Consider the following 25,869-nt stretch of genomic DNA (forward strand, 5'->3'; position numbering starts at 1 on the left):
CAATGCATTCTTTCTGTGGCTCATGCCTAGTGGGTAGAGCACTAGCAGGGGACACAGGAGAGCTAGGGTCTAGTCCTAGCTCTGGCACTGGCCTGCCGGGTGCCCTTTGCTAGCCACTTCCACCTTAAGGAGTAACTGGTGGTCCCGGTGGAGCTTTTCAGCTCTTTTCACTCATATCCAGAGCTCTCAGATTGCCTTTCCCTGTTTCCTGGAGCTCTACGGGCACATAAGTGCTTCGTGGTTATTAACCTCCAAGAGTATTTCCCATGGTCCAGCTTCCCACCTGAAGCGGAGGCTTGCTTTCCTGTGCTCTTTTAGCTCAAGCTCTTTATGGGGGCATCACCTCTTACTGTAGAGGAAAGCAAAGAAATTCCCTCCAGGGCTGGCAAGTATAATAATAGGCTTCTTTTGTCTCCTGACATTTCTGGGACAAAGCCCTGCAAAGGACAGGCTGCACAGGTAATGGGGGGAGGGGCTGACAGGGTGAATTCTGTGATTTTCAAACCTGGAGTACACGCTGACTAGCCATTTTCCACATCTTACTCCTCGCACAGTCTGGAGTTGGTCTAGGTGTTTTTGCAGCCATTCCTTCTCCCTGCCTCCACTCACGTGCTCATCTTCTGGCGAGTCTCATTTTGGGCAAAGGATTTCATTCTGTGGCTGCCTTCCACAGGCTGAGACCTTCTCTGGCAGCATTTGGCTCTTTGTGGGTTACCCGCTTTGTCTGGGGGACACCTGGTAGTTGCCAGCTTTTTCATTCTGTGCAGCTGCTTCAGAGGAGGGTGGAATATGCATGATACTCGAGCTGTATGTGAGATGCCACCTTCCCCTGCTCTCAGCAAAGGAAAGACAGTGGAAAACATTAAGTGTGGCAAAATTTTCCCTATTTTGAAATAAAAAAAGCTCACATTCATCCATTTAGAGAACCTGTGTCTTCCGGCAGTATTCAAAGTAGTGCTTGTGCGGGACTTGAATGATTGTATCAGTTTTGTGTTAGCCCGTCACATTAAGGTCAGTTTCGCTCTCTCAGAATAAGGAGGAGATTTCCATGTGCTTGATTTTCTACTTCTTCCATTGCCTGATCACATTCGGTTCCTTCCTCTGTTTAGTTCACTGATATTTCTTCTTCCAAATCGCTTTCTGTTCTCCTCCAGGAGCAGTGCAGCTAGCTTGTGTGAGAAAGTGGTCATCTGCGGGGAGATGCCTTTCCCTGACAGATGGAGATCAGTTTTCACATGCACTCACAATTACCGCAGTTGGTTCCCCTTATACTTGTATCAAATTTTCTGCCACTACATGCTGTTGCTCAGCCAGGTGATAAATGCCAGAGACAGCTGTGCTAAAGAAAGATGAATCTACTCAATAACTAGTAAATAGACATTATGAAGAAATCTCTCATGCACCAATTTTTCTGAATGGTGCCAGTTAATATACAAGATGCACGCAGTGTGCGAGCAGTTTGTAATATGGACTGTGCAGCATAGCAGCAGTTTTGGGGCTCTGCCTGGTGATGTTTCTGAAACAGCTCTCTGTTGGCTGAACACCACATAGGCGCATGGCAAAATCCAATTTGGTTTTTCAGCAAAAGTATTGATGAAAACCATGCGAAAGATGTGAAACTGTGTCAGTCAGAAGATCCTCTGTGCGGGGGCTAGGTCTGATTGTTACTGTCTCCACTTGCTGTTGTTTCGGTCCCTGGTACAGTTTCTGTGCTCAGTTGCCTGAGAGATGCAGCAAAGGGGGCAAAGGTGGGTCTGGGGCTCCTGGCAAGGCAAGGGCACCCCCAGGAATGCCCTCTGTTGCAGGACGGTGAGGAGCAGAGCGCCCTAGGCTGGCCTCAGTAGCCCTGTGCTGCTGCTTCACCGGGGCAAGTCTAAGTGAGCCTAGGAGAGGAGCCCACAGCTCATGTTCAGCACACCTGTGCTAGCCTACCCCACCATGACTGGCTGTGCAGCGAGAGCCATGAAGCCACACAAGTGCAGTGCTGACTCCCTCAGCAAGGGGACAGAGTGAAAAGCAGCATGTCCTCAGTCCATCACCTGCTCCAGCGCTGCCAAACTCACAGGGATGCATTGTGTGTGTATGTGTGTGGGGGGGAGTTGAAGACCCCCCTGTAGCTCCTGACTGGAGCTGGATGGCATAATGGCTGATACAAAGCTGCTCCCCCCCAAAAAAATTTTTTTTTTCTGAAATGACGACCTTATTTTAAATTATCCATCTTCCAAAACCAGGAGCATTTGAAGTCAAACGGGGTGGGGAGGGGGGGAAATGTATCTGCTCTGTGTTATTTTCTTCTGTAAGCGCACATGTCTCTAACATGTTCCCAAATTCTGTAGAACATTTAAACAATTGACATTTCAGGGTTTAACATTAGATGTTTATTCAGAATTTAAATTCTGGGTTCAGACTGTTAAGCAACATAATGAAGTGATTTAAAACCAGACACACACACCTTTCCTGCGTGATCCTGCTTTTGATAGACTACACTGATGACACGCATTTGGCGATTGCCAAGACTTGAAAGTAGTTGTTATTAACACATCACCATCTAATTAGGGAACTTCGCAGGAGGCTGGGTGTTCACAGACTTCCTTTTCTCTGCTGCTGACAGTGCTTGGATGAAAGTCACTTGGTGTTTTGTTAGGTGACAAGTGAAAATGAGTTTTGTGGCCAAACCACACAACTTGGCACAATTTATTGGACTCGGCAGCTCAAGAGGCATTGGCAGCACTGTGTGTTTTATGGGGCAGAGTGGCAGGGGGTGCTACACATCAAGATTGAGGTGCGTTTGGCAGAGCAAAGGTGGGGAACCTTACTCAATATCTGAGAACACAAAGCTCGTGTTTTAATCAGTGTTTGCCTGGTCTTCCGTGCAGCTCGACACAAAATGTCTCTTTCTGAATATTTATTAGCATCCTGCCCAAAAGCTTCTGCTGCTGTTACATGTTCTATTACTCTGCCGCTAGAACAGATACCACTGGCTAACAAACAAATCCCATTCCATTGCCACTGGCTATTATGAACTATCACTTAAGAAGTGCCAGAAAATTGCACAGCACTTCATAAGCAGGAACCGAGACCTGGTCTCTGCCCCCAAACCATTTACAACTCACATTGAACAAGGCCCAGACCCAAAGGGAAGGGTGTGGAAATGTTATTGGAGAAGAGGGAAAAGTAGGAAGTAGGTGCTAAAGGATTGGTTTGATAGAGCAGAGTGGAACTTATTAGCTACATGTGTGTGGGACCAGCATGATAAAAAACATGAAGCCAACTGTACATAAAACAAATCAGTTCTGCCTGTTACATAAAACTGTGCAAATGATCAAAAACGGAGACAGCATGAATGTATTCAAGCCAAAAAACATAATTCATTTCTTCATGGTTTCACTGGAAATTTGAGGTTCCTGCCATCATCCTGTCCCTGCTGCATCTCTTCCCCTCTCATTCTTTGGCTTCCCTCTTGCTTGCTCAGCTGCTTAATAGGTATCTAGCTTTGCTGGCTAAGACAAACCCACCTTTGCAAACCTTCTGTGAGCCTATGATCGCAAAGGCAAACTCAAAGTAAAGTCTTTAAATGTTCACCACTGGTAAAGGGAGAGAGCTCTGAGTGGCTAACAAAGTAAAGTCTTTAAACGTTCACCACTGGTAAAATAGTGGTAGAAATGTAGCCGTGTTAGTCTGGTGCAGCTGAAACAAAAAACAGGACTGTGTAGCACTTTAAAGACTAACAAGATGGTTTAATAGGTGATGAGCTTTCGTAGGCCAGACCCACTTCCTCAGATCAAATGGTGGAAGAAAATTGTCACAACCATATATACCAAAGGATACAAATTAAAAAAAGTGAACACATATGAAAAGGACAAATCAAATTTCAGAACAGAAGGGGGATTGTGGGGGGGGGGGAAAGGGAGGGAGGGAAATGTCTGTGAGCTAACGATATTAGAGGTGATAATTGGGGAAGCTATCTTTGTAATGGGTAAGATAATTAGCGTCTTTATTCAAATTTGCATGTAAAGTGTCAAATTTAAGCATGAATGACAGTTCAGAGGATTCTCTTTGAAGTGAAGTCTTAAAAGGTCTTTGAAGTAGGATGCAGGTAATCAAGTCGTTGAGACAATGTCCTTTCTGGTTGAAGTGGCAAGAAACTGTTTTTTCTTTGTGATCCTGTCTGATATCTGTTTTGTGGGCATTGATCCTTTGGCGAAGTGTCTGAGATGTTTGTCCAATGTACATAGCGGATGGACACTTTCGGCACATGATAGCATAAATTATATTTCTGGATGCACAGGAATATGTGTTCTTGATCTTATAACTCACTTGGTTGGGTCCAATAATGGTATCAGCAGAGTGAATATGTGGACAAAGCTGGCAACGGAGTTTGTTGCAAGGGAAGGTACCAGGGTTGGTATTAGTGTGGTATGTCCTGTGGTTGTTGGTAAGAACCATCTTGAGGTTAGGTGGGTGTCTATAGGAGACTATGGGTCGGTCTCCCAGAGCCTCTCGGAGTTTAGTATCCTGTTCCAGTATAGGCTGTAGTTTATTGATAATGTGTTGGACAGGTTTAAGTTCGGGGCTATAGGTGATGACAAGTGGTGTTCTATTGTTGGTTTTCTTGGGTCTGTCTTGAAGTAGTTGGTTTCTAGGTATTCGTCTGGCTCTTTCAATTTGCTTTTTTATTTCTCTGGGTGGGTAGTTGAGGTAAAGTTGAGTTCACCACTGGTAAAGGGAGAGAGCTCTGAGTGGCTAAGAACCACAAACTCTGCCTGCAATTTCCCACAGCTCGTTTACAAGCCAAGAGGAAACTGCATCTTTTGTCTGTCTCCATACCATACTTTCCCCCCTTTTCTGTAAGCTTGTCCAGAACCAAGCAAGCTCAGCTGCCTTCAGTTACTCAAGACCATCCAAACTGGCTTCCTCTTTCTTATTTCCTCCTCTAAATTGAACAGTTAATACCATCAAAATGAGACAAGGAGAGGATTTTCATTATAAAAGAAAAATTACATGGAAAGGACAAGATGAGATGATTTAAATAACTCTATTTTAACATTCAAGTTTCACAAGCATTTTTTCTCCCCCATCCCCCACTTTCTGGAAGTTTAAGAAAAGGTTACTGTCACGTTACTGAATTTGAGGGAAGCAGCCAGATCACTGCTGCACCCATAGGTGGGGGTGTTGGCCCCAAAAATGGTATAAAAGGGGGCCATATGAGGTGTTGAACAGAAGCTCACTGTCTGCTAATCCTAGGTACGCTGTTCATGTGTTTGTATAATGTCTGTGTGTGCAATTATAAGCATGTATTTGTATGGATACTGAATATTTCCCTGCATGTGGTTGAGCATTGGGCAGGGCCCGGCCTATGGACATGCTAATCAGCGAGGCCCTGTGGGACAATGGCACTCAATGGGCCAAGGACACACCTAAAGAACGAGTAGTGACTCATACCTAAGGGCTACCAGCAGTCAACACAGGAATAAGGTGGACCAGGTGACCTGCGATAGCCAAGAAGAGACCAGGAAGGAGGGATAAATAGGCCATGTGGTGGTCTCCATCTTGGTTCTCAGCTCAGCACTTCATCCCAAAGGCAGCATTGCAGGGATCGAAGAGCCCGGAAGACCTGTGGACCCATCCTGATCCTAGGATGTGCAACAAGGACTTTTGAGCCAGCAGCTGTAACATCTCTGCTAGAGCCTGCATCGAGAACTGGGAGATTTGATGCATGTAACGTACTATCCTTTAACAACCTTACTCTCGTGCTTTTCTTTATTGTAATAATAAACCTTTAGATGTTAGATGCTAAAGGACTGGCCGAGCGTGATTTTTGGGTAAGGTCCAGAGGGTAAATTGACCAGGGATCTGTGGCTGGTTTCTTGGAATCGGACAGAACTTGTTCAGGGTAGGTGGGATTGGGTGCTAGGACCCCCCACCTGTGTATGAGGCCCAGGGCCATCTGGGGCACGGATATTGCTGGGGTGTTGGAGGGGTTTTGCTCGTGAGGCTTCAGGCAGGCAGCTGAAGCGCTCTGTGGGACTGGTTTGTGGCCTGTTTGGAGAGGTCACCAGTCTGGGGGCTGTAATGAGCCCTGGATTTGAGCAATTCGCCCTGAGCGGACACCCTCAGCTGTGCCCAGACACGGCCCGGTCCATCAGTTACTAATGGTGGTCTTAGAATACAGACAAGTTATTGCTAACAAGTCACACAATGTTAATGTGATCTATGCCATCAAATGTCAGCAATGCCCCTCTGCCAAACTGGACAGTCTCTGTGGGAAAGAATTAATGAACACAAAGAAACCTGTTGGAGAACACTTTAACCTTCCCCGGGCACTTATTAATGGATCTCAAAATCACTGGGTTGTTTCAGGCCAATTCTACAAGCCAAATACACAGGGAAGAGTTGGAACTTAACTTCATTTACAAGTTTGATTCCTATCAGAGAGGAATGAATTGGCAGCACACTACCATCCACATCTTAATGACTTAACCAAACAATGGGTACTTAAAGAGGTGAAAATTATCAACTTTTTGTAACTTGAACAATCTACAAAAGCGACGAGGAGTCCTGTGGCTCCTCGTCGCTTTTGCAGATTCAGACTAACACGGCTACCCCTCTGATACTTGAACAATCTAATTCACTATTTTTAAAAAAAAATTTCCCTCTTCCTTCCCCTCCTTCACTTCCCTTACTTATTCTTGGATCTAGACTTTTAATACTCCAGTCATCTGAAGAAGTGTTTTGTGCCCATGAAAGCTCATGATACCATCTACATGTTTTATTAGTCTTTAAGGTGCTCCTAGACCCGTGTTTCTTACATTTTTTAACACCAAGGAACACCAAACAATAATTTTTTATGGGGAACACCAGGGATTTTTTGTTGAGCAAAAAGGTTCGGGGGGGGGGGGGGAGAGGTTATTGAACAAAAAAGTCGCCTGCCCCTTTAAGGGCAGCCATTTTGAATTCTGTGCTGCTCTCCACAGCACACCTCCTACAGCCTTAAGAAACAATGCCCTAGACTATTCCTGGTTTAAGTTTTTCCATGTATAGACTAACTGAGCTAGGTTTTCATTGATATTTTATCTCTTGGGCCTGAGCCATACCCCTTTATCAATCCAACCCCTGCTCTGCCCTCCAACAATACTTGGGGAACCAGATGAATCAGGGATTGGGAATAAGGGACAGACTTTCATTTCTAAACTAACCATTTGGGCAGCCTGAGCCAATCTCAGCTTTCTATTGGCTAGAAGTAACTGCCAACCGATGCCTGTTTGGCTCCTTACGAGAAATGACTTTGCAGGGGCAAGCATGTCATTGTTTTGTGTGTTTTGTATTTTTGCCAACATTATAAAAAAGACACATACCTGTTTGTAACTGGTATTCTTTGAGCGGCGCAGCTCGTGTCTTTTCCATATCAGGTGTGTGTGCTCGCCACAAGCACCAGTGCTGGAAGTTTTTACCACAGCAGTATCTGTAGGGGAAGGGCTCTGGCACCTTCTGGAGAGATGTGCATATGCCGTGGTATAGGAGGCGCTGCTGGTCCCCCCCACCCTCAATTCCTTCTTGCCATAAACTGCAAGAGTGAGGAAAGAGGACAGGGTGGGATGTAGACCACCCTTGGCCTGGGGCACTGAGTGCTGGATCTCCACAGCCAGGTTGTTGCATGGATGTAGACCATCCTTGGCCTGGGACACTGAGTGCTGGATCTCCACAGCCAGGTTGTCGCATGGATGTAGACCATCCTTGGCCTGGGACACTGAGTGCTGGATCTCCACAGCCAGGTTGTTGCATGGATATGGCAGAGGCCATGGAGCACACCATGGCGCCCATCCCCTCAGAAGCTGCCTGCAGGGCGGCTCTAGCAGACACCATGCCCTCCTCAAAGCTCGCTCTGAATTCCTTCCAGGCACCTTCAGGGGCGATCCCTCACATCTGGCCATGGTCCGCCCCATTTTTAAATCAGAGCAGCCACGAGGGGCTTGGTGGCTGGCACCCACAGGTGCAGGCTAGGGGATGAACAGAGCTTATGTCCGAACAAACCCGGCCTGTTGGCTTTGGGTCGCCGTGGCGGCACCGTCTGGCCCTCTGGGTTGATGCCTCCGAGGGAGGCGGGGCCACGCGAGAGAACAAGCGCCACGGCAAAGAGCCCACAGGCGGCGCCTGCACCGGGCACCAGGGGGCTCCAAACACCGGGCTCCTCTGCCCCTCGATTGGCGTTAGCCCGGCCCAGGGCAGCGCGCGCCGCGAGAGGAGCGGCCCCGTGGACACAGCGGGACCCTGGAGCCAGCCCGCCTCAGGGAGGCGCTCGCGGGCCGGGGGGCACGTCCCCCACTGACCGGCCCCAGGCTCGGGGGCGGGGAGAGGTCACATGGAGGGTGGTCACATGACCGGTGCCCCCAGCAGAGGCCAGGGTTAGGGTTAGTCCCTCGGCTCGCGGCTCTGGCGCAGCCCCGCAGCCAGTCGCTCCCGCCCCCCGCGCGCTTGGCCCAGCCCCTGAGGCGCAGCCCAGGGCACGGAGCCACATGCGGGCGGCCGGCCACCCCCCCCCCTTCGAACTGCGCCTGTTGGTACGTTCCGCGCGCCGCCCCCGTCGGCCGCGCAGCTGCGCATGCGGAGCCGGGTGGCCTGGCGGAGAAGGGGGCGGGGGCGCGGCCGCTCGGACGTGGCGCGAGGCGGCTGCGGAGCGCGCGGGCCGGGCCGGGCGGTGCCATGTGGGGCCGCGCGCTGTGCGGGGCGCTGCTGGCCCTGGCCGCCGCCTTCCTCGCGCTGCGCGGGCCCGAGCTGCGCGCCCGCCTGTGGGCCCCGCCGGCCGAGAGCAGCCTGGCGGCGGCCTGGGACACGCTCATCGCCCGGCCCGCCCGGCCCTGGAGCAGAGTGGCCGTGGGGTGAGTCGCGCCGCCCCGCCGGGTCCGCTCGCCCCCCAGGGCCCCGGGACCCCCCCTCCCCCCCATCACCCTCGCAGGGCCCCGGGACCCCCCCCATCGCCCTCGCAGGGCCCCGGGACCCCCCCCCCCCCCCCCCCCCGGCCTGTGACCTGCTCTCCTGCCTCAGCCGCCTTCTGCAGAGCAGGGTTCAGCTTTTAGCTCCTCCCTCCAGGCTCTATACCTGTAGCGGGCTGGGACTGGCCGAGTCCCGTGCACTCATTACCTCCTTCCCCAACTGAATAGCTGGGGTTGGCTCCTGTGCTCCGTCGGGGTGACTGACAGAACTGCAGCTAAATTAGTCCAACTCCGAATCCGTCCCAAAGACACTCTGCAGATAACAAAAGTGCCTCCTGTTTCATTCATGGCGAGAGGAAGATATGGGGCCTTCAGGAATTTTTTGAATGGCATTCTCTGTGCATCATACCAATGATCTTAAAATCTTCCAGCTGAGGATGCTCTCCTAGCTCCTTACAAATGGATCCAGCTATTAGCAAAATAAATTAATGGCGATTGCCTAGCTCCTAGAACTGGAAGGGACCTTGAAAGGTCATTGAGTCCAGTCCCCTGCCTTCACAGCAGGACCAAGTACCAGCCCTGACAAATTTTTGCCCCAAATCCCTAAGTGGCCTCCATAAGGATTGAACTCACAACCCTGGGTTTAGAAGGCCAATGCTCAAACCAGGAGCTATTCCTCCCTCATAACAAAGTTACAGTTCTTTGATGCTGGCCTAAATGTGATTGGAGGACTGTTTGAGTTGAGAGAAACTTAGTTTTGTTATTAGCAACTGCTTCAAATTGAACATGTGTTTAAATCCCAACAGTAAAACAAAAACAGTTCTGTATTATTTTAAGTATATTGGCAAACCTCGGTAACCAAAGGCAACAGCTTTGGTTTACATAAGTACCTAAAAAAAGGAGTGATACACTAGTCCCTATTTTAATTTGAACACGCAGTTGGAAATCTGTCGCTAGTCTACAGCCTTTCATGTCAAAAGCAGACCACTTTGTCAGTTTAAGCAGTACTTGATGCATTTCTTGAAGCTGTTTGTGAAATTCTCTGGAATCCTGGTGCTAACAAATTCAATAATGCAAAATACCACAACTTTCTCCCAAAACTTTTAGAAGTCCTGTCCCTTCCCCCGCATGCGCGTACACTCTTTTCCCAGCTCATTTTTCCTTTCTGTCGTCTTCTTCCAGAGTCAATGCCTGTGTAGATGTAATCCTCTCCGGTGTGAAGCTCTTGCAGGCACTTGGTCTTGATCCTGGGAATGGGAAAGATCATGCTGTCTTAAATTCCAGAAAGGATCTGAAAGAAGCCTTCATCCATTTCATGCAAAAAGGGGCAGCTGCTGAGCGCTTCTTCAGTGATGCGGAGGCCTTCAATCACATTGCACAAGCAGCCTCAGAATACCCAGGGGCACAGGTGTGTTCTGTATTTTAGGACTAGATTTAGAAGGCTTATCTTGTGTACACTAGCAAACTGTATACCAGATTTTATGGCCCTTTTTATCCTTCAGAATGATAGTGCAAGAGATTCGGGAAACAAAAACTTACACTGCTGCTTTATTATATTAATTAAAAAATAAACTTAACCACTGTATGTGAAGCTGCTAAGAAATCTCAACACTCAGCTAATGTACAGATGCTTTATTTGAAAATGTAATTCTTCTCTAACTCTGTTTATTTGGTAGGATCCTAAATCTCAGAATGTAGAGTTGTCTCTCCTTTCTGCACATTGTGGCCTTCCAAAATCTACATAGCACATACATTGGTTCTGATAGTTGGAATGGCTTTCACAAGAATTCTGTTGAATATAGCCTAGGCAACAAATGAAATGCCTGTTTTTATTGTGGAGGGGCAGGGCTGATACCACAAAGAAAATTCTAACTTGTGTAAATGATGCAGGTGGTGAGAAGGTGGATGCAAGAATAAAGAACTAGAAACATTTCCATAAATTTCAGCATCTCCATGATATAAGTCTTGGAAATGCACATCTCTCTGGCATTAGAGAGCACCAAAGAGAGTAGGCAGTCTTTCTAAAATACACACTTCCTAGTTGGATCATCTGCTATGATGTACACTGGGCCTTTGGGAGTTTTTTGCCATGAGCTAAGTTGGCACTTAGCATTAAGAAGGATAATTTCTCCTGATTGTTCGTGTGGAGTTCTCCAGGTGCACTTCCAAACCAGGAACAGTGCTGAATTCTTTTGCAGCTGACTTCTTATTCTAAGTTTTCATGATCTTCTGACTGTAGCAACTTTGTCTTTGTTAGCTGTTTTGCACCTTGATGTCTGGGCCTGTGGTTTGATTTGTAACTGGAGTTTTCCTTTGTCATTATTACCTCTTTGCCTTCTGCTTTTCATTTTCTGTCACCCGTTTAGATTGCTGTCCCTATCAAAAGGGTAACATTCTCTGATCCTTTCTAACCATTGTTTGACCTAGTGATGTAATAAAAGGTTAACTAATTAGCCTCCTCCTTCTCCCCCCCCCCCTCACACTGGCCTCCCCTGCAGCAGGGCCAAAGCACAGCTTCCTCCCTGGGAGTGGGGCCAGCAGCAGGGAGGTTTCGCTTTGGCCTGTGCAGTATAAAGCTTATTTAAGCCTTACACTGCAGCACCCACAGCAAGTGTAACTGTTACGATTTTTACATTTGCAACTGCATTTTTACATCCCTAGTTTGAACACTATGGTGATTCCATGGGTCGTCCCTGAGCTGTGAAACCTAGAGCACCATTAGGGATTTGCTCATCTCAAGAAGCTTTTTACAGGCTTTGCTTTCTTTGTACAGGGCTTATTGTGCACAGGTAGCAGGCTCAGGGAACGTTCAGATGAAGCCCAAGTAGAAGACAGGCTGTTTATGTCTCCATAGGGCCCATTTGTGTAGAGAGAGTAGTTGTTGTAGCTTTGGTGTGAGTTGTTGGGTTCACTGGACTTTCAAGCCTCTGTGTAAATTGTTCAGTTCTCTTTATTTCATTTTCTTCTGGTGTCTGGCTTTCCGCCTGTTTTTATCTTAAAACTAGTCCTCATAATTCCTGTGGTTTTTGATCAACTCACTGATTTCTACACTTCAAGGTGGTAAGAAGCTGAAGATGGAAGAAAAACAAGCTTTACCTCGAATTCTGGTTTTGGGTGCTTTGTGGGTCTGGTCTTGTACACGTTCATAGTGACTGGACTATACATTTCTTATATCTTGTGGTGCCGTTGGTAATGAATTTACCTGAAGATCCCCATATCTGGCAAAATGGTATCAACAGAAACAGTTAATCATAATAGCTCAGTAAATCTTGCTTTATTTATCAGTTACTTGGAGTTCTGGCATCAGCTTAGCTTATGATGTCTGTCAGATTCTCTCTCATCTGTGAACTTTGCCCTTGATTTTGATCAATCTTTTTATATCTTAAAATGATGGTTTTCCCAGCTCACCAATAAGGATAGAACGAACCCTGCCTCCACCCCCAAACTAAGAATAACAAATTAAATGGACATTTGGTAATGTTTATGGGGTGAACAGACTGAAATGTATAGCCCAGTGGGCTATCGGAAGACTAATACTGGCTAATAATGACCTGGGACAAGAATTGCTAAATTTGGAAAAAACGGTCTTGGGACAGAAAATTGTGGAATTATTCTGACAGTCCCATTATTAACACTGTACATTATTAACAGTGTTCTGACAGAGTTATTGCAAATATGTAGAACTCAGTCTATAAAACTGCTAAAGTGCATGTGTGTGATCCTGTTTTTAAATTCTCTCTTATAGCTCTATGTGGGAGGAAATGCTGCCCTAATTGGTCAGAAACTTGCAACAAATCCAAACTTGAAAGTAAGTGTCTCAACTTTGTCGTCAGGCTCCAAACGTCTGGTTTGTTAGAGAGTATTATGCACTATGCACACATCCCACCTCCTGCCCCCACCATTCCTGCTAACCAAACTGGTGAGTGAATCTTGGAATAGTTCACGGAGTGACTTTGTTATCATGAGAAAAGTCTGAAGAGTGCTACTTAACATGAGTACAGAGAAAATGCTGAAATGCCTACAGATTTTGCTCATTTGGGACATGACACTGTATCTTGTTTGTATTGTGTTTGTTTCTAGATACTTCTTTGCGGTCCAGTTGGTCCTAAACTCCATGAACTACTTGATGATAATGTAATTGTCCCACCAGAATCTATGCAGGAAACTGATGAATTCCACCTTATCTTGGAGTATCAAGCAGGTACTTTGAATATTGCAGAGGATTGAACATTAGAGGGGTAAAAGTTATTAGGTCTAGTCCATTGGCATAAGATACTCATTGCAGCTCAATCAAGGAAACATTTAGGATTTCCACAGGTTTGGTTTGACCCATCAACTCAAAACTAACAAACCAAAAAACCCCTCCCTAACTCGCTGTAGTTGTTTCATTAATCTTTGGGATTTCTTTCTGGTATAAATTTAACCCCAGATATGCAGATTCCAGAATTGGAGTGGTGGTGACAAGAGGAGAGAACCAAACTATAAAATGAGCTAGAGTAGAGAAGGCAAGGAAAAATGGTCCCATACTAAAAGTCTTACTCTACATTGAGAGAGGAAGTGCTGGGAATGGAACCAACCAGCCATATTCATTGCATCAAAGCAGGCGAGTCTTCTTGTCTTTTCATATTGTCTTAATTTTATTTTTTATACAATCAAGTTCTACATCTGCTATAAGGGTGTGTGGGATTATTCAGAAGAGATGGTCCCTAAGGTGGTTTCCTTATAAAATAGTTCAGATAAGAGCATGAAACCCACTGCGGTAGCAGTACTTTTCCCATTGTGTGAGAGCCTCCATGAATGAGAGGATTGTACATAGTCATTTGGGGGACCTGGCCATGGCAGTAAGTGGCACTGTGCTCCTGGAACGGACGCCCCACAGTGCTGACTGTTCCTAGAGTGCCACCTTTGGGATGCCATGTCAAACCAAAGTATTGACCCTCAGTTGTCACTACATCATCTGGTAAATATGCTGGTCAGATCCCAACTATGGTTCCAGTTGAAGCTATTCTTCACTTCCTAGAAACTGTTGTATATTTTAGCCGATATAGAATGGCTGCCATATTCCATCCCTGAGGTTTGTGTCGATGAAGGGTGATCCCTCTATGGTCTGTAAATTGTTTTAGGATCGTTCTGGATGGAAGGGCCTGTTCCAAAAATCCCTGTCTGTACCTAATTATTCACATTGCCCATTCTCATTAAGTTCCCCTCCCCCCCTTTCTATCTTGTTGAATATCCCAATGGTAGATGGTAGCCACTTGCATAGAACTGGACAGCTAGCAACCTGTAAACAGGTCTTCTGACAAAGAAGATCACCAATCCAGAGCTTCCTTATCTTTTAAGCTGTATTTAGCTTTGGAAATATTCTCAGGAACTGATGCTGTACCTGCCTATTGAGTTGAAGTGGCTTAGGCTTCCAGAAGTAGATCTGAAATAGAAGTCTGTTGTAGGACACTAACAGGTGGGACAATTGTCCTGTTTTTTCCCCAAACTGACATTTAAAAAACCAAAACCTGCACATTGTGGTGGTGAAATATCGAAGGTGAAACATGCCTTAAGCATAACGCAACAGTGTTTCTGGCTTTATAATTTATTTTTAAGCTTTCTGCAAGTCAGTAAACTTCAGAAGAACTGTGTAAATTATCTGTATCGACAGCTGTCACTGTCAGAGCTAATCTGGTAGCTCCATCTGTCCTGTGAGCTGTGGTAGCCTGCTAGGTGAATAAACATCTTAAACTGATTTGAAACTCTTCCTTTGAATTCTGGCCCCTCTATATGCTATATCCTGTTCCAATATTGCTATTGTATCAGATTTCACTCAGTGCTATATCTCTCTGTCCCATAAGCTGGGGGATGTAATTAGTCTCACCATTGCCCTCAAACAGTATTAGCTTAGCAGGTTTGATGAGAAGTGTGTATCCTAAGTGAAGTCTACAGGTATAATTACAAAACACCTGCACTTCTATGTTCATGTTAAATTAGACTGATAGCCTTCCCTGAGTACAAAAAGGTGACAAATAGTCTGAACTCGTCCTGCATGAGGCTAACTGTAATACAAGGACTAAAAATACTTGGCTTTCTTTTGCATAGCGGCAATGAACAAGACGAGTGACAGCAGTCTTTTCCAAACAGAATCTGAACAGGAGTTTCATAGGTATCTGAAATGCTGCATGTGTGGTTAACAAGTTTATTCTGTGCCATAGCAGCAGGTTCCAGAATGATCCCAATACTTACAAAAGCCCCGGCTAATGAAACTCTCTTGTCCTTCCCTTTGGATTGCATTCTGTCTGTCTGAATGCAGAGCTTGCTTCTTCAAAGCTGCCTTCCTCCAGAACTCTTCATAACTGCTAGTTCACCCCAGCTGATATGTCTTTGTCTCAGCCAATGGACAACATGCTGTTTGCTGTGTGTAGAGCTTGTTGGAAGCATGTCTGAAGTACACATTCCATGTGGGTGGTGAGCACCTTTGTTTGGTGTGAGATGCACAGTTCCCCTGTGTGAATCAATTGAGCTATGGCTGTTGTGTCTCCCATAGACTTTAACATACTGCACTGTGAAGCTCTTTATAAACATTCTCTGATGTGCAACTTGAGTTAAATCCAGTGTTGTTGGATAGATGTCAGTATGAAAACAGCTAACCAGCTACGGATTTCATTCTCTAATAGTCTGGAAGAGATGAGCCAGTATGCTCTCTCACTTGACTCTCAGACCTGGAGGTTCTCTCCCCGATTACCCTAGAAATGCCCCTGCCTGGGCAATTTTCAGACTCCTGATCTTTCCTCCCTTCAGAGTGCAGGTAGCCATACAAATAATGCTTTTCATCTCTCCCTGCATTCCCTGCCCCTTCAGGCTGCCTCACCACCTGGCCCGCCACAACCCATTCACAACTGGTGTATGGATTTTTCTGTGTACTCCAGTGTTGCGGTTGTACCGGTAGACAGCTGGGAATTAGTGAACATCTGACCAGTTAGATTCTGGCTTGTCTAATCTGTATCCCTGTTCGACTTTTAACAGTGATTTACCCATTTTTTCCTTTACTTCAGTATCCAGAGGTACCCAGTAGGGAAGGGTGGGACCATTTTGTGTATATTTAGGCCTCAGTAGGATACACAACTCAAGTACCCAGCATTAGTACCCAGTCTGTGTAGCCAGGCCTAGAAGGAGCCATGATAGCTCTGGTGCTGAGATTATCCTTTAGTTATTTGGATTAATTGTTTTATTGTTGATTGGGGGATTTCTTCTAGGTGAAGAATGGGGACAGATGAAAGCTCCCAATGCCAACCGCTTTATCTTCTCCCATGACCTGTCAAATGGAGCCATGAACATGCTGGAGGTGTTTGTGTCCAGCCTGGATGAGTTTCAGCCAGACCTTGTAGTGCTCTCAGGGCTTCACATGATGGAAGGGCAGAGCCAGGAAATGCGAGAGAAGAGACTTCTGGAGGTAAGAACAAGAGTCGTCTCCCTAATTCCTGCCCCAGTAAACACTGCAGCACAGGGGGTTGACTTCTTGAGATTTCAGCATTCTGTTAGGGGATGTCTTTGTTCAACTTCCTTGCTGTCCCTCCTGCTCTTGAGGGCCAAAGACTTCAACTCTGAATCTCTACATTCAGCTAACATCAGGAACTCTAGGCTTGTGAATTGGCTGAAATCCTCGAACACTGACATTACTGTTGGTTGGAGCCAGTGAAGTCTTCCTAGAAGTATCAGCCACATTCTGGTGGTTAGACTGTGGTGGACCTTTCTAGTTATTGGAGCTGAATGCAGTGTTCTATCCCACGTTGGCTGCAGCGGAGACCTTGCTATTCTGTAGGGAGCAGCTGTGTCGGGTAATCCAGAAGGGATTCCTTCCTTCCTTGAAGCAGAAGCAGTTGAACCGAGCCTCATGTAAAAGTTGCTCTTTATCGTATGGCTGACTGTCTCCTGATTTAGCGTGTTCTCTTGTGCTTCAGGAACAAGCATTTCATGGTTATGGCTGGAAAGTCTTCTGCATTTGTCCATTAGACAAATATGGAATTGGGTCTAGATAAGTGGTTCCCAGCCTATGGTCTGTGGACCCCTGGTGGTCCATGACAGTAGTGCAGGGGGTCGGAGGGAAGTTTTAAATGTTTGGATCGGGCCTGTTGCAGTGGGCTTGATCCTTACTTTTCTTTTCCTTTTCCTTTCCCTTACTTTTTTCCCCTCTCCTCTCCTCCGGCGGTGGAGGGGACTCTGTGAAATGTTAATATGTTGTAAAGGGGTCCATAAGCTTGAAAATGTTGGGAACCACTGGTCTAGATTATGGTCCAGCGCTATTGTCATGCTCTGAGATTCTGAAAGTTAGAGCCTGCTCCTATTTCTTCCTCTGAGCAACATGGTCCCTTTGCCAACTAGATCGTTTAGAAATCTGACTGCACCCAGAGGTGAGTAGATAAGGGTGCATGTAGTGGGACCCAAGAGCTGTTTCATTCTGTTTCTTAAAGATGTCTTGTCTTTCCTTGTGCAGGCTGTGACCTCTATCTCGGATATCCCCACCGATATCCCCATACACCTGGAATTGGCTAGTATGACTGACCAGGATTTCATGAGCAAGATTATGCATCAGGTAATTAAAATGACAGGAGCAGCACACAGACTGACTGGTGGGTGGTAAGTGGAATTGGGATTGGGCTTCCCTCTTGTGAGAGCAGTGAGTATTTTAGCTCTATAGCCTGCAGAGCCATTTTGTACTCATACTCCAGCCAAAGTCACTGCTCTGCTGAGGTTTTCATACTCAGCACACCTTAGTTCTCTCTGATTTCAAAAGGCACTTCTAATTTTTAAACAGTATCATTGGCATGGAAGCATGCTGTCTGGAAGGGTGGCTGAAGCATCAAGAGGCATTTGAATGTGTAGCATATGTGGTATGTAAATACAATGAAAGCTTTGTTATCCGCCACTTATGGAGAATGGGGGTTGCCAGTAAATTGAATTTGCCAGATGACAAAACTTACTGCTCTACCCCACCCCCTATTTGCAGATCTGTCTCCCGGTAGCCCAAGGCAGGCTGAGGGAGAAGGAGCATCTACTGATAACTTCAGCCGGCAGTGCTGCAATGTCAGTTAACAAAGACTTGTGATTTAACAAAAGATTTCACTGTACCTTACAGCGCTGGCTACAAAAGTGCCATGTGAACATCTGTTCTCACTTTCAGGTGACATTGTAAATAAGCAGTTAGCAGTGGGCAGAACAAGAAGTAGGACTGAGTAGACTTACAGTCTCTAAAGTTTTACATTGTTTTGTTTTTGAGTGCAGTTATGTAACAAATCTACATTTACAACTTACGCTTACCTGTAAAGAGATTGCACTTCAGTATTTGGATACGGTGAACTGAAAAATACTATTTCTTGTATCATCTTAAATACACATGTATTTGTAAAACTAAAGTAAGCACTGTACACTTCGTATTTCGTAACTGAAATCAAGAGTGAAAATGTAGAAAAAAATCTGCAAATATTGAATATATTTCTGTTGGTATTCAACAGTGCGATAATCACGATTAATTTGAGTTAATTGCATGAGTTAAGTGTGGTTAATCAACAGCCCTTGTACAAATCAGTTGGATAGGGTGCTCATGCAGAAAGAGATCCTTCAATCTTCCCAAAAAAACCAGTCATTTTCTCCCCTGTGCATGTAATCCATTGCCCTAAGGCAGGGATAGGCAATAATTTTTGCCAAGGGGCCACTTCAAAAATTTTTGAAGTAGCCGTGGGCCACCCCGGAAGGGACGGGGCTTCCCCACCCCAGACCATGATTGGTCTGGAGGTTGGGGAGCCCCTTTGCCCCCTTTCTACTAGGCACCCATGCCCTGGAAGAGGCTTGGCACGTTGCCCTGCGAGGAGCACGTGGCACTTTGAAGTGCCTGTGGACTACTCACAGGGCCGGGGCAGGGCGAAGGAAGCTTCACGCAGCTTCCCTGCCCCCAGACCCTGATTGGCAGGGAGCACGGGAAGCCTCCTCCACTCTCCCCTCTGTCCTACAAGCAGCATGTGCTGCTTCAATGCTCTTGGCAAGGCGGACGGAGGTTTCGCACGCTCCCCCGCCCCCAGGCCCTAATTGGCCTGGGGGCAGGGGAGCATCAGGGCCTCTGTGGGCCAGATCCACCTGCTTGTTGGGCCAGATCCGGCCTGAGGAGGCCCTTTTGCCCACCCCTGTCCTAAAGTCTATAACCGTCCCCACAGCAGAACAGTTGAGTGGACTGTGGCAACATAATAGAGCACTGGGAAATGTGATTCTACCTCCACGTTCACTCTGTTTTTGTTAGCAGGTCTTCCCCCTGGTGAACTCTGTTGGGCTAAATGAACAAGAGCTGCTGTTCCTCACCCAGTCGGCTTCTGGTCCTCATGCCTCACTGGCTTCCTGGAACGAGGTTCCAGACGTGGGTATCGTCAGCGACATCCTGTTCTGGATCCTGAAGAAGCACGGCAGGACCATGGACAAGGCATCGAACCTCACCCGGATCCACTTCCACACACTGGCCTATCACATTCTGGCTACTGTGGATGGGTACTGGGGAAACCAGGTAGCAGCTGTGGCTTCTGGAGCCAGAGTGGCAGGGACACAGGCTTGTGCGACTGAAACCATTGACACTGACAGAGTCTTTCTTAAAGCTCCCTTGGAATTCGTGACATCCCGTACCGAGGCCCCCTCCAGAATCTCCTTCAGCCCAGATGATCCAGTGGTTCAGTGGCACAGAGAGGGAATCTCATTCCATTTCACCCCCGTTTTGGTGTGTAAGGATCCCATCCGAACTGTGGGACTTGGAGATGCTATTTCAGCTGAAGGACTCCTATATTCAGAACTCTACCCTCAGTAGAGATGCCTTTTTCTCCAGGAATATAGTGTCTGAGAAATATGGTGTTCTCAGCAGGATTTCAGACAGTGCAGTGGAGGGATGGGGGGGTGTAATATGAGATATTAAACAGTCTCTGGATATTATCTGAGAAGAGCCAAAGAATAATACATTCCAGCCACTTGGCATTGACTTGAGTTTCTCATTTTAATATAAAAGCTGTAGAATTTTAATTCAAAGACTGCCTTTTTGTTTTTGTCTTAAGCTGTCATGAGGAGGGAACCTGCTACCAAAATCCCTATTTGGAACAGAGTTGCTGATTGCTAACTTAAGCCAGTCTTGTCTGCAGTGCTTGAAAACAAGGCAGCCAGACAGAATTTCATGCCTATGAATCCCAGGGAGTACCCAGCAGTTCTCAGCCCTGTCTTGCTTCTGATAAAGCAAAACTAAAGGCTCTTGCATTATCTCCTAGCAGCATATTGTGACATTGCAAGAACAACTCTCCACTGGTTCCATATTGTGATCCTATCACTTCTTACAAAATGACTGCTCAACCTCAGTACCCATGTGTGGGAGGGAGCCAGAGTAAACAATATTGAAATGAGACGTACCATACATACATCCTCCATGCACAGAGCTGGAGAGAGCTTTCCTGGGCTATCTGTGAGTTGTGCTCGTATCTGGTCTGCGTAGCTGTGGCTGTACATATAGGATCCTCTTCAATTTCTGGGTGGCCAGAGTAAGATACTCAAGGCCTGTCTTTTAGGAGATAGATTATTTGCTTGTTTACCTTAAAATGAGCCTCAAATCTAAATGTAACTTAGCTGCACAGAAATCGCCCTGTGTTTTAGCTAGTGAGACTCCCCATTTATGCTTTTCTGGCTGGCGTATGCTCATGTCAGCTTCTTCCTTGAGGTCATACATAGACTATTGCTGATGAAAACTTGATTTACTTTTATGCTAGTGCTATAATTTTCTTGGACATGCTTATCTTTGGTTCAGAGGGGTTGGGTGGTCTCTGGAGAGAGAAGTTATTACTAGTTTAAGGTAGCTGACCTGACCTGTCCCTCACACAAGAAATACTAGGAAGAAGCCTTCTGATTGGCAGTATATTTGGTGTGTGTCGCAGAGTTAATTATGATTTGTGTTTCAGTATATTATTCCACTGCTTGTGGCAACTTTGTAAATCACAAGAACAGAGCATGCACGTCATACTGTGAGAACAAGAGAACTGTCTTGTACTGTAGGATATATTTCGCGTACAGTTTTTTAATTAAATGTTATTTGCCATTTTTCTCTTGGTAGTGTCTCAATAGCATTGTACTAAGGCTTTCTGTGCTTCCCCTTGAGAACTAGCTGAAGCCAGCCTACATTGTACAGAAGCAAAATGCAAGTCAGTGTTGATTGAAAACTCAATATGACTGACAGTTTCTTTCTCCTGCTACAGGTATGTAAAATCCTGCTTAAGTGGTTAACTGTTTAAATATGAAGTTTAATTGGTTAACCAATTAAGTGGGAGGCACTCCCTGGGCTAGAGCAGCCCCTGCCTGCGGTCCCCCAGGCTAGCCAGACAGTGGCTGCTCCAGATGCCCAAAGCAGCCCCTGTGTGCTGGGCCCCACAGGGCTCCAGCTCCCACTGGTTAACCTTTCACATCCCTGCTCGCAAGTGCACATGTTCTGCGTTCAGGAACAGATTTCTTAAGTTTAGAAATGATGGACTTCCAACACTACCAACAAGGGTTCTACCGAGTCGCTGCAAAACTTGCTGGCTGATGTCTGAGGAGACTGTGCTGAGGAGAGGATTTTTTTTAGTTGCCATATGCATGAAAAGTGAATGCTACAGTCAGAAGCAGCTTTGAGAGACATTTTCTTAAGGGAAAACGGGGTGTGTGCACCTCTGCTTAGTGTGTCCAAAGGACTGGGCAGTGTTCTACTCTAACGAACTGCAAGCTGTTCAGCCTGGCCATGCATTCGCCTCTGTCATTTAGGCCTACCGCAAACATCATCAAGAAAACCAGAATATAGTACAAGGCAGCAGGGCACCTATTAGAGCCAAGTCCGTAAAAGCATCCCTGCTGTGTAAGGGGACCAGATGGAATGTCTTACAGTGAATCTACCGGAGAGAATTGGCTGCAGTCACCATCAGTTGAATCTGGCAGTGCAAACCTCTCCCCGCATATTGTCAAACTAGCAGAAGGAGGCTGATGCTAGTTTCCTTTCATGCTAGTATTGCTAACTGGAATTTTCCTGTAGCGAAAACCAGAGAACTGATGTAATCTGGACTTATGGGTCTCACACGCATTTACAATCAGAAGAGCAGTGCCCGACAGGGCTGTGTGAGGTATACATTAGGAGCTGTCGCATGCCTTCCTGCTGCCACACAAAATGGCGTTCACCAGTAACTACTGTTGGCTTGTGGATTCAGATCAAATCCAGAATGCTGGAAAATACTGAGGCGAGTCTGTGCATATGGTGAGAAAACGATCATGATGGTCCTTTCTGGCTTTTAGGTCTGAATCTTTCTGCAACACCATGGCAAGAGGGAGGAACCAGGGCTGTAGCGTGCATCCTCTAGTTCCTTAGATATCCGAACGCCTCCTCCAGTGAATTCTATCTTGGGTTTCGAAGGGACAGCACTTTACTGTTTTTGAGGAAAAGGCCAATTTTCTTCTTGGAGCCATTTTAACAGGTTTGAGGTACCTGCCATTAGGATAAATGTACATTATTGCACAACCTTTGTGAACATGGATGCCAAGCACAAACTCACTAGCACCGCCCAAGACAATGCATCCTGCCAGTTCGGGAATTCATCCTTCGTTTATGGAGTAAGAGGGTTGGATTAGATCTCCCGAGGTCTCTTCCAACCCTAATCATCTGATTCTGTGACTTTAAGAGCCACATGAAGGTGTGTAGCAGCACCACTCAACTTACTTTTCTTCCAGGATCTCAGCTCTTAGTCAGGGAAAGCTGACAGTCTACTATCTTGCCTAGGCCCTGAAATTGTCCTATCATTTACCTTGGCCTGTCTCACCTCTCAGCAGACTGCATGGGCTGATGCACCCTACTTAGCCACAGTTGTGGAGATTCCAAATGTGTCTACAGACACTCATGGCCTTTTGTAAAACTTGATGTGAAGCCAGCTGCAGTGTCTGGGGTTCTTGTCTCTCAAGAAGCTTATTGTATATTGCTTATTGTATTTGCTTGAGGTATAGGCTGCTGCTTCTGGCACGTGCAACACTGACATTCAATGGAGTATAAGAAACAAAAGGCACATCCTATGCTGGACTGTGAAATCCACTGATGAGCTATGCTCTGCCTTGCTGATTTACATGCTATAATTTGGTGTTGAACTTTCAGGAACTACTGAGTAATTGTGTGCCATCAGCAGTTTTCCAATCACTTTCTGAAACATGAAGTGGCAAGTGGGAACAGACTCGAGAGTGGCAAAACCAAAGCATAACCCAGTCAGGTTACAGAAGTAATTTGTACCAATTCCTGCTTAGCTAGGGGAAGACCACTGTCCATGTGTAGCTATCCCATTGGTTCTTTGCAGTAATCTTGATGTCTGGCATAGGTGCCGGTATTCACAGATAGAGCAAATTCTTTTAAAGTAGTGCTGTCAAGTACTTCTGGCCCAAAGCCAGGCTAATGAAGGGGGTGCTTTTATTTAAGACTACAGGTGCCTGCTCACCAGCTAATACAATACAGGCCTGTTAGACTATGTCTAACAGGAAACACATGCCTGCAGTTGTATTCTATCGTGATACTACACCATTATCAGCAACGAGAAATGGCTGAGTAAGACAGAGGAACTGGTGCTTCTCACAGCATAGCCACTGCCTTTATTTTCCTTCACACTGGATGAGACTGTTTACAACCCTGTCTTTCACCAGCCAGGCTACAACAAAGGACTGTATTAGATTACTACAGGACTGTGAGATTACTACAGAGCTGAGGCAAGCCCCCATCTGAGTGGAGTGGGGAAGTCTAAGCTAGGGTAAGTGACAGGTGCTGGATTACTTTGCCTTCTCTACCCCTTTAAGAGTAATAGAATGTACCACACACCAGGACTGTGTCTACACTGGCATGAATTTCCGGAAATGCTTAAAACAGAATAGTTTTCGTTATAAGTATTTCCGGAAAAAGAGCGTCTGCATTGGCAGGCTGCTTTTCCGGAAAAGCCCTTTTTCCGGAAAAGCATCTGTGGCCAATGTAGATGCGCTTTTCCAGAAAAGAGCTCATCGTCATTTTCATGATCGGGGCTTTTTTCCGGAAAAGACTACTGGCCTGTCTACACTGGCCCTTTTCCGGAACAGTGTTCTGGAATAAGGACTTATGCCCGAGTGGGAGCAGCGTAGCTTTTCCAGAATAGTGGCTGACTTTGTACAGTAGAGCGTTGTTGCTTTTCCAGAAATTCAAGGGCCAGTGTAGACAGCTTGCAGCTTATTCCGGAAAAGCAGCTGATTTTCCAGAATAAGTGGCCCAGTGTAGACACAGCCCAGGGGCTTGGCAGAACTTGACTGTTTTGTGAGACTGATTTTAATTTAAAGCTTTTTTAGATTATCAATTTAAATTTTCATTGTGGGAAATTATTGGGGGGGTGAGACTAATTTAATGACAATGTTACTCTTGAGATTCAAAAAGTTAGTTCCTAAATGGCACTAATGTGAGCAATGCAACATGTTTTATACAAATCAAGGTGGAAGTCTAAGAAATTCTCAAGCAGCACTGCTCTTCCTTGGGCCATCTAAATTTAGATGAGCTGGAACTATTTTTGCATGGGTTTGTGTGTGCACAGTGAAATCAGAGTTTACTGATGCGTATGAGTAAGACAGACACCAATCCTTTCCAAGCCTAAATACGTACAGAGAGAGAAGGGTAATGGGAACATTGTCAAAGTGAGAAACACGGTAAGGAATGGATGGTGGTATAAAGATCATATCCTGAGCCTGTGGGGGGGAATCACTAGTTTTATCTATGTTGTTGATCAGGAGTCCGGTTGTGTATCCCTCACAGAATGCTTTAAGGAGTGATGGGGAAAGGAGGCCAGTGCACTCCAGCCCAGCACCCGAAACTGTTTTATGCATTAAACTTTTCTTTCAGCCAAACTTTGTTGCTTCAAGCACTATGCAGCCCACCTCACCTTGCTTCCTTGGCTGAGTGGACAAGGCTGTTTAAGGAAACTTTTTGCCACAATAGAGGAAGGCTGATCACAGGGAATGGTGGGATGTCAGACTTTGTCAGGAGGGAGGGGTGTTGGGCACTTAGGAGCCTAGAAGAGGCATGTTTCTGGGGACAGGGTGAGTAGTTTGTATCTCTTTAGGTCTGCAGATCAAACATTGTGGTGCCTCAAGAGCCACACCTCATTGTGAAGCTGTCAGCAGGGCCTCAGCTGCTGCAATCAATAAAGTGCAGCCAGCATATTTCATAACCTGCTAGAAGCAGCCCTCCCAGTCCTGCCCCTCCCCCACTTCCACAGGCATGCTTCCAGGCAAGATTATCAGTGCAAAGAGGTCATTACTAGGATAACCAGTATTTAGGGAAGGGGGAAGAAGCCACAGTCTTCCTGTTCCAGCAGCTCACCCTCCCATGGGCATTGGCAGTCATCTTTCCATGGGCTTGTTGCCTACTTTGGGCTCAAACACGAGTGGCTGCCTCCTCTCTAGTCTGACGGGTACAAAGCAGCACCTTGCCAAGAGGGGTTAAAGCAACTTTGGTAGGCTCACTTAGTTAATAAATCTACTGCTAATGCTGAAGCAAACTGTTTATTAAAGTCTCTCTACTTTAGAAGCAAAGAGTGCTCCTTGCCCAGAAAAATCAATCCTCCTGCACCCCATGAAATGGCAGTGCCCTGCAGCAGGACTATTTCAGAATAAAACGTCAACTAACAAAGTATCTACATCAAACTGATGTGTCTAGTAAGTCGCTTCCCATTCCACCTACCGTTGCTCTTGTCTAAGCTCTCCAGGGAAGAAACTCTGCTTTGTAGAATATCTAGCCCAGGGCCCTCAATCCAGGGGGATGCAGCGAGCAGCGGCTGTAATACAATGGAACTGCCAAACCAGTTACCTTGTGAGGAAGTGAAAACTGGTTTAAACAGGGCAATTCAGTTAGGGAAAAAAAAGAATCTGTAGC

The 25,869-nt window shown here is 46.2% G+C and overlaps 1 protein-coding gene across 2 annotated transcripts; it reads left to right on the forward strand.

Annotated features, from left to right (window-relative positions):
* Nucleotides 1-8,616: 8,616 nt before the first annotated feature.
* ADPGK (ADP dependent glucokinase) lies at nucleotides 8,617-21,028 on the forward strand. 2 transcript variants are annotated; one of them, XM_075897557.2, is made up of 7 exons: nucleotides 8,617-8,876; nucleotides 10,113-10,338; nucleotides 12,676-12,738; nucleotides 13,011-13,131; nucleotides 16,172-16,368; nucleotides 17,410-17,508; nucleotides 19,207-21,028. In XM_075897557.2, exons 1-7 carry the CDS (start codon nucleotides 8,701-8,703, stop codon nucleotides 19,756-19,758), a joined length of 1,434 nt encoding a protein of 477 aa, XP_075753672.1. In that variant the 5' UTR covers nucleotides 8,617-8,700; the 3' UTR covers nucleotides 19,759-21,028. The 2 variants fall into 2 exon arrangements, with proteins under 2 accessions (XP_075753672.1, XP_075753673.1); XM_075897558.2 differs by having other exon boundaries at nucleotides 19,210-21,028.
* Nucleotides 21,029-25,869: the final 4,841 nt, after the last annotated feature.

The sequence above is a fragment of the Pelodiscus sinensis genome, chromosome 14, assembly GCF_052426305.1.
Source record: "Pelodiscus sinensis isolate ZL-2025 chromosome 14, ASM5242630v1, whole genome shotgun sequence".
In the NCBI taxonomy this organism is placed as follows: Eukaryota; Metazoa; Chordata; order Testudines; family Trionychidae; genus Pelodiscus; species Pelodiscus sinensis.

What these genes read in the sequence shown, in the direction of transcription:
- ADPGK (XM_075897557.2), top strand. Translation starts at nt 8,701, where the DNA reads ATGTGGGGCCGCGCGCTGTGCGGGGCGCTGCTGGCCCTGGCCGCCGCC. An exon ending in GAGAGAAGAGACTTCTGGAG is followed by an intron (nt 16,369 to 17,409) that starts GTAAGAACAAGA and finishes TTCCTTGTGCAG; the next exon opens with GCTGTGACCTCTATCTCGGA. An exon ending in TGAGCAAGATTATGCATCAG is followed by an intron (nt 17,509 to 19,206) that starts GTAATTAAAATG and finishes TGTTTTTGTTAG; the next exon opens with CAGGTCTTCCCCCTGGTGAA.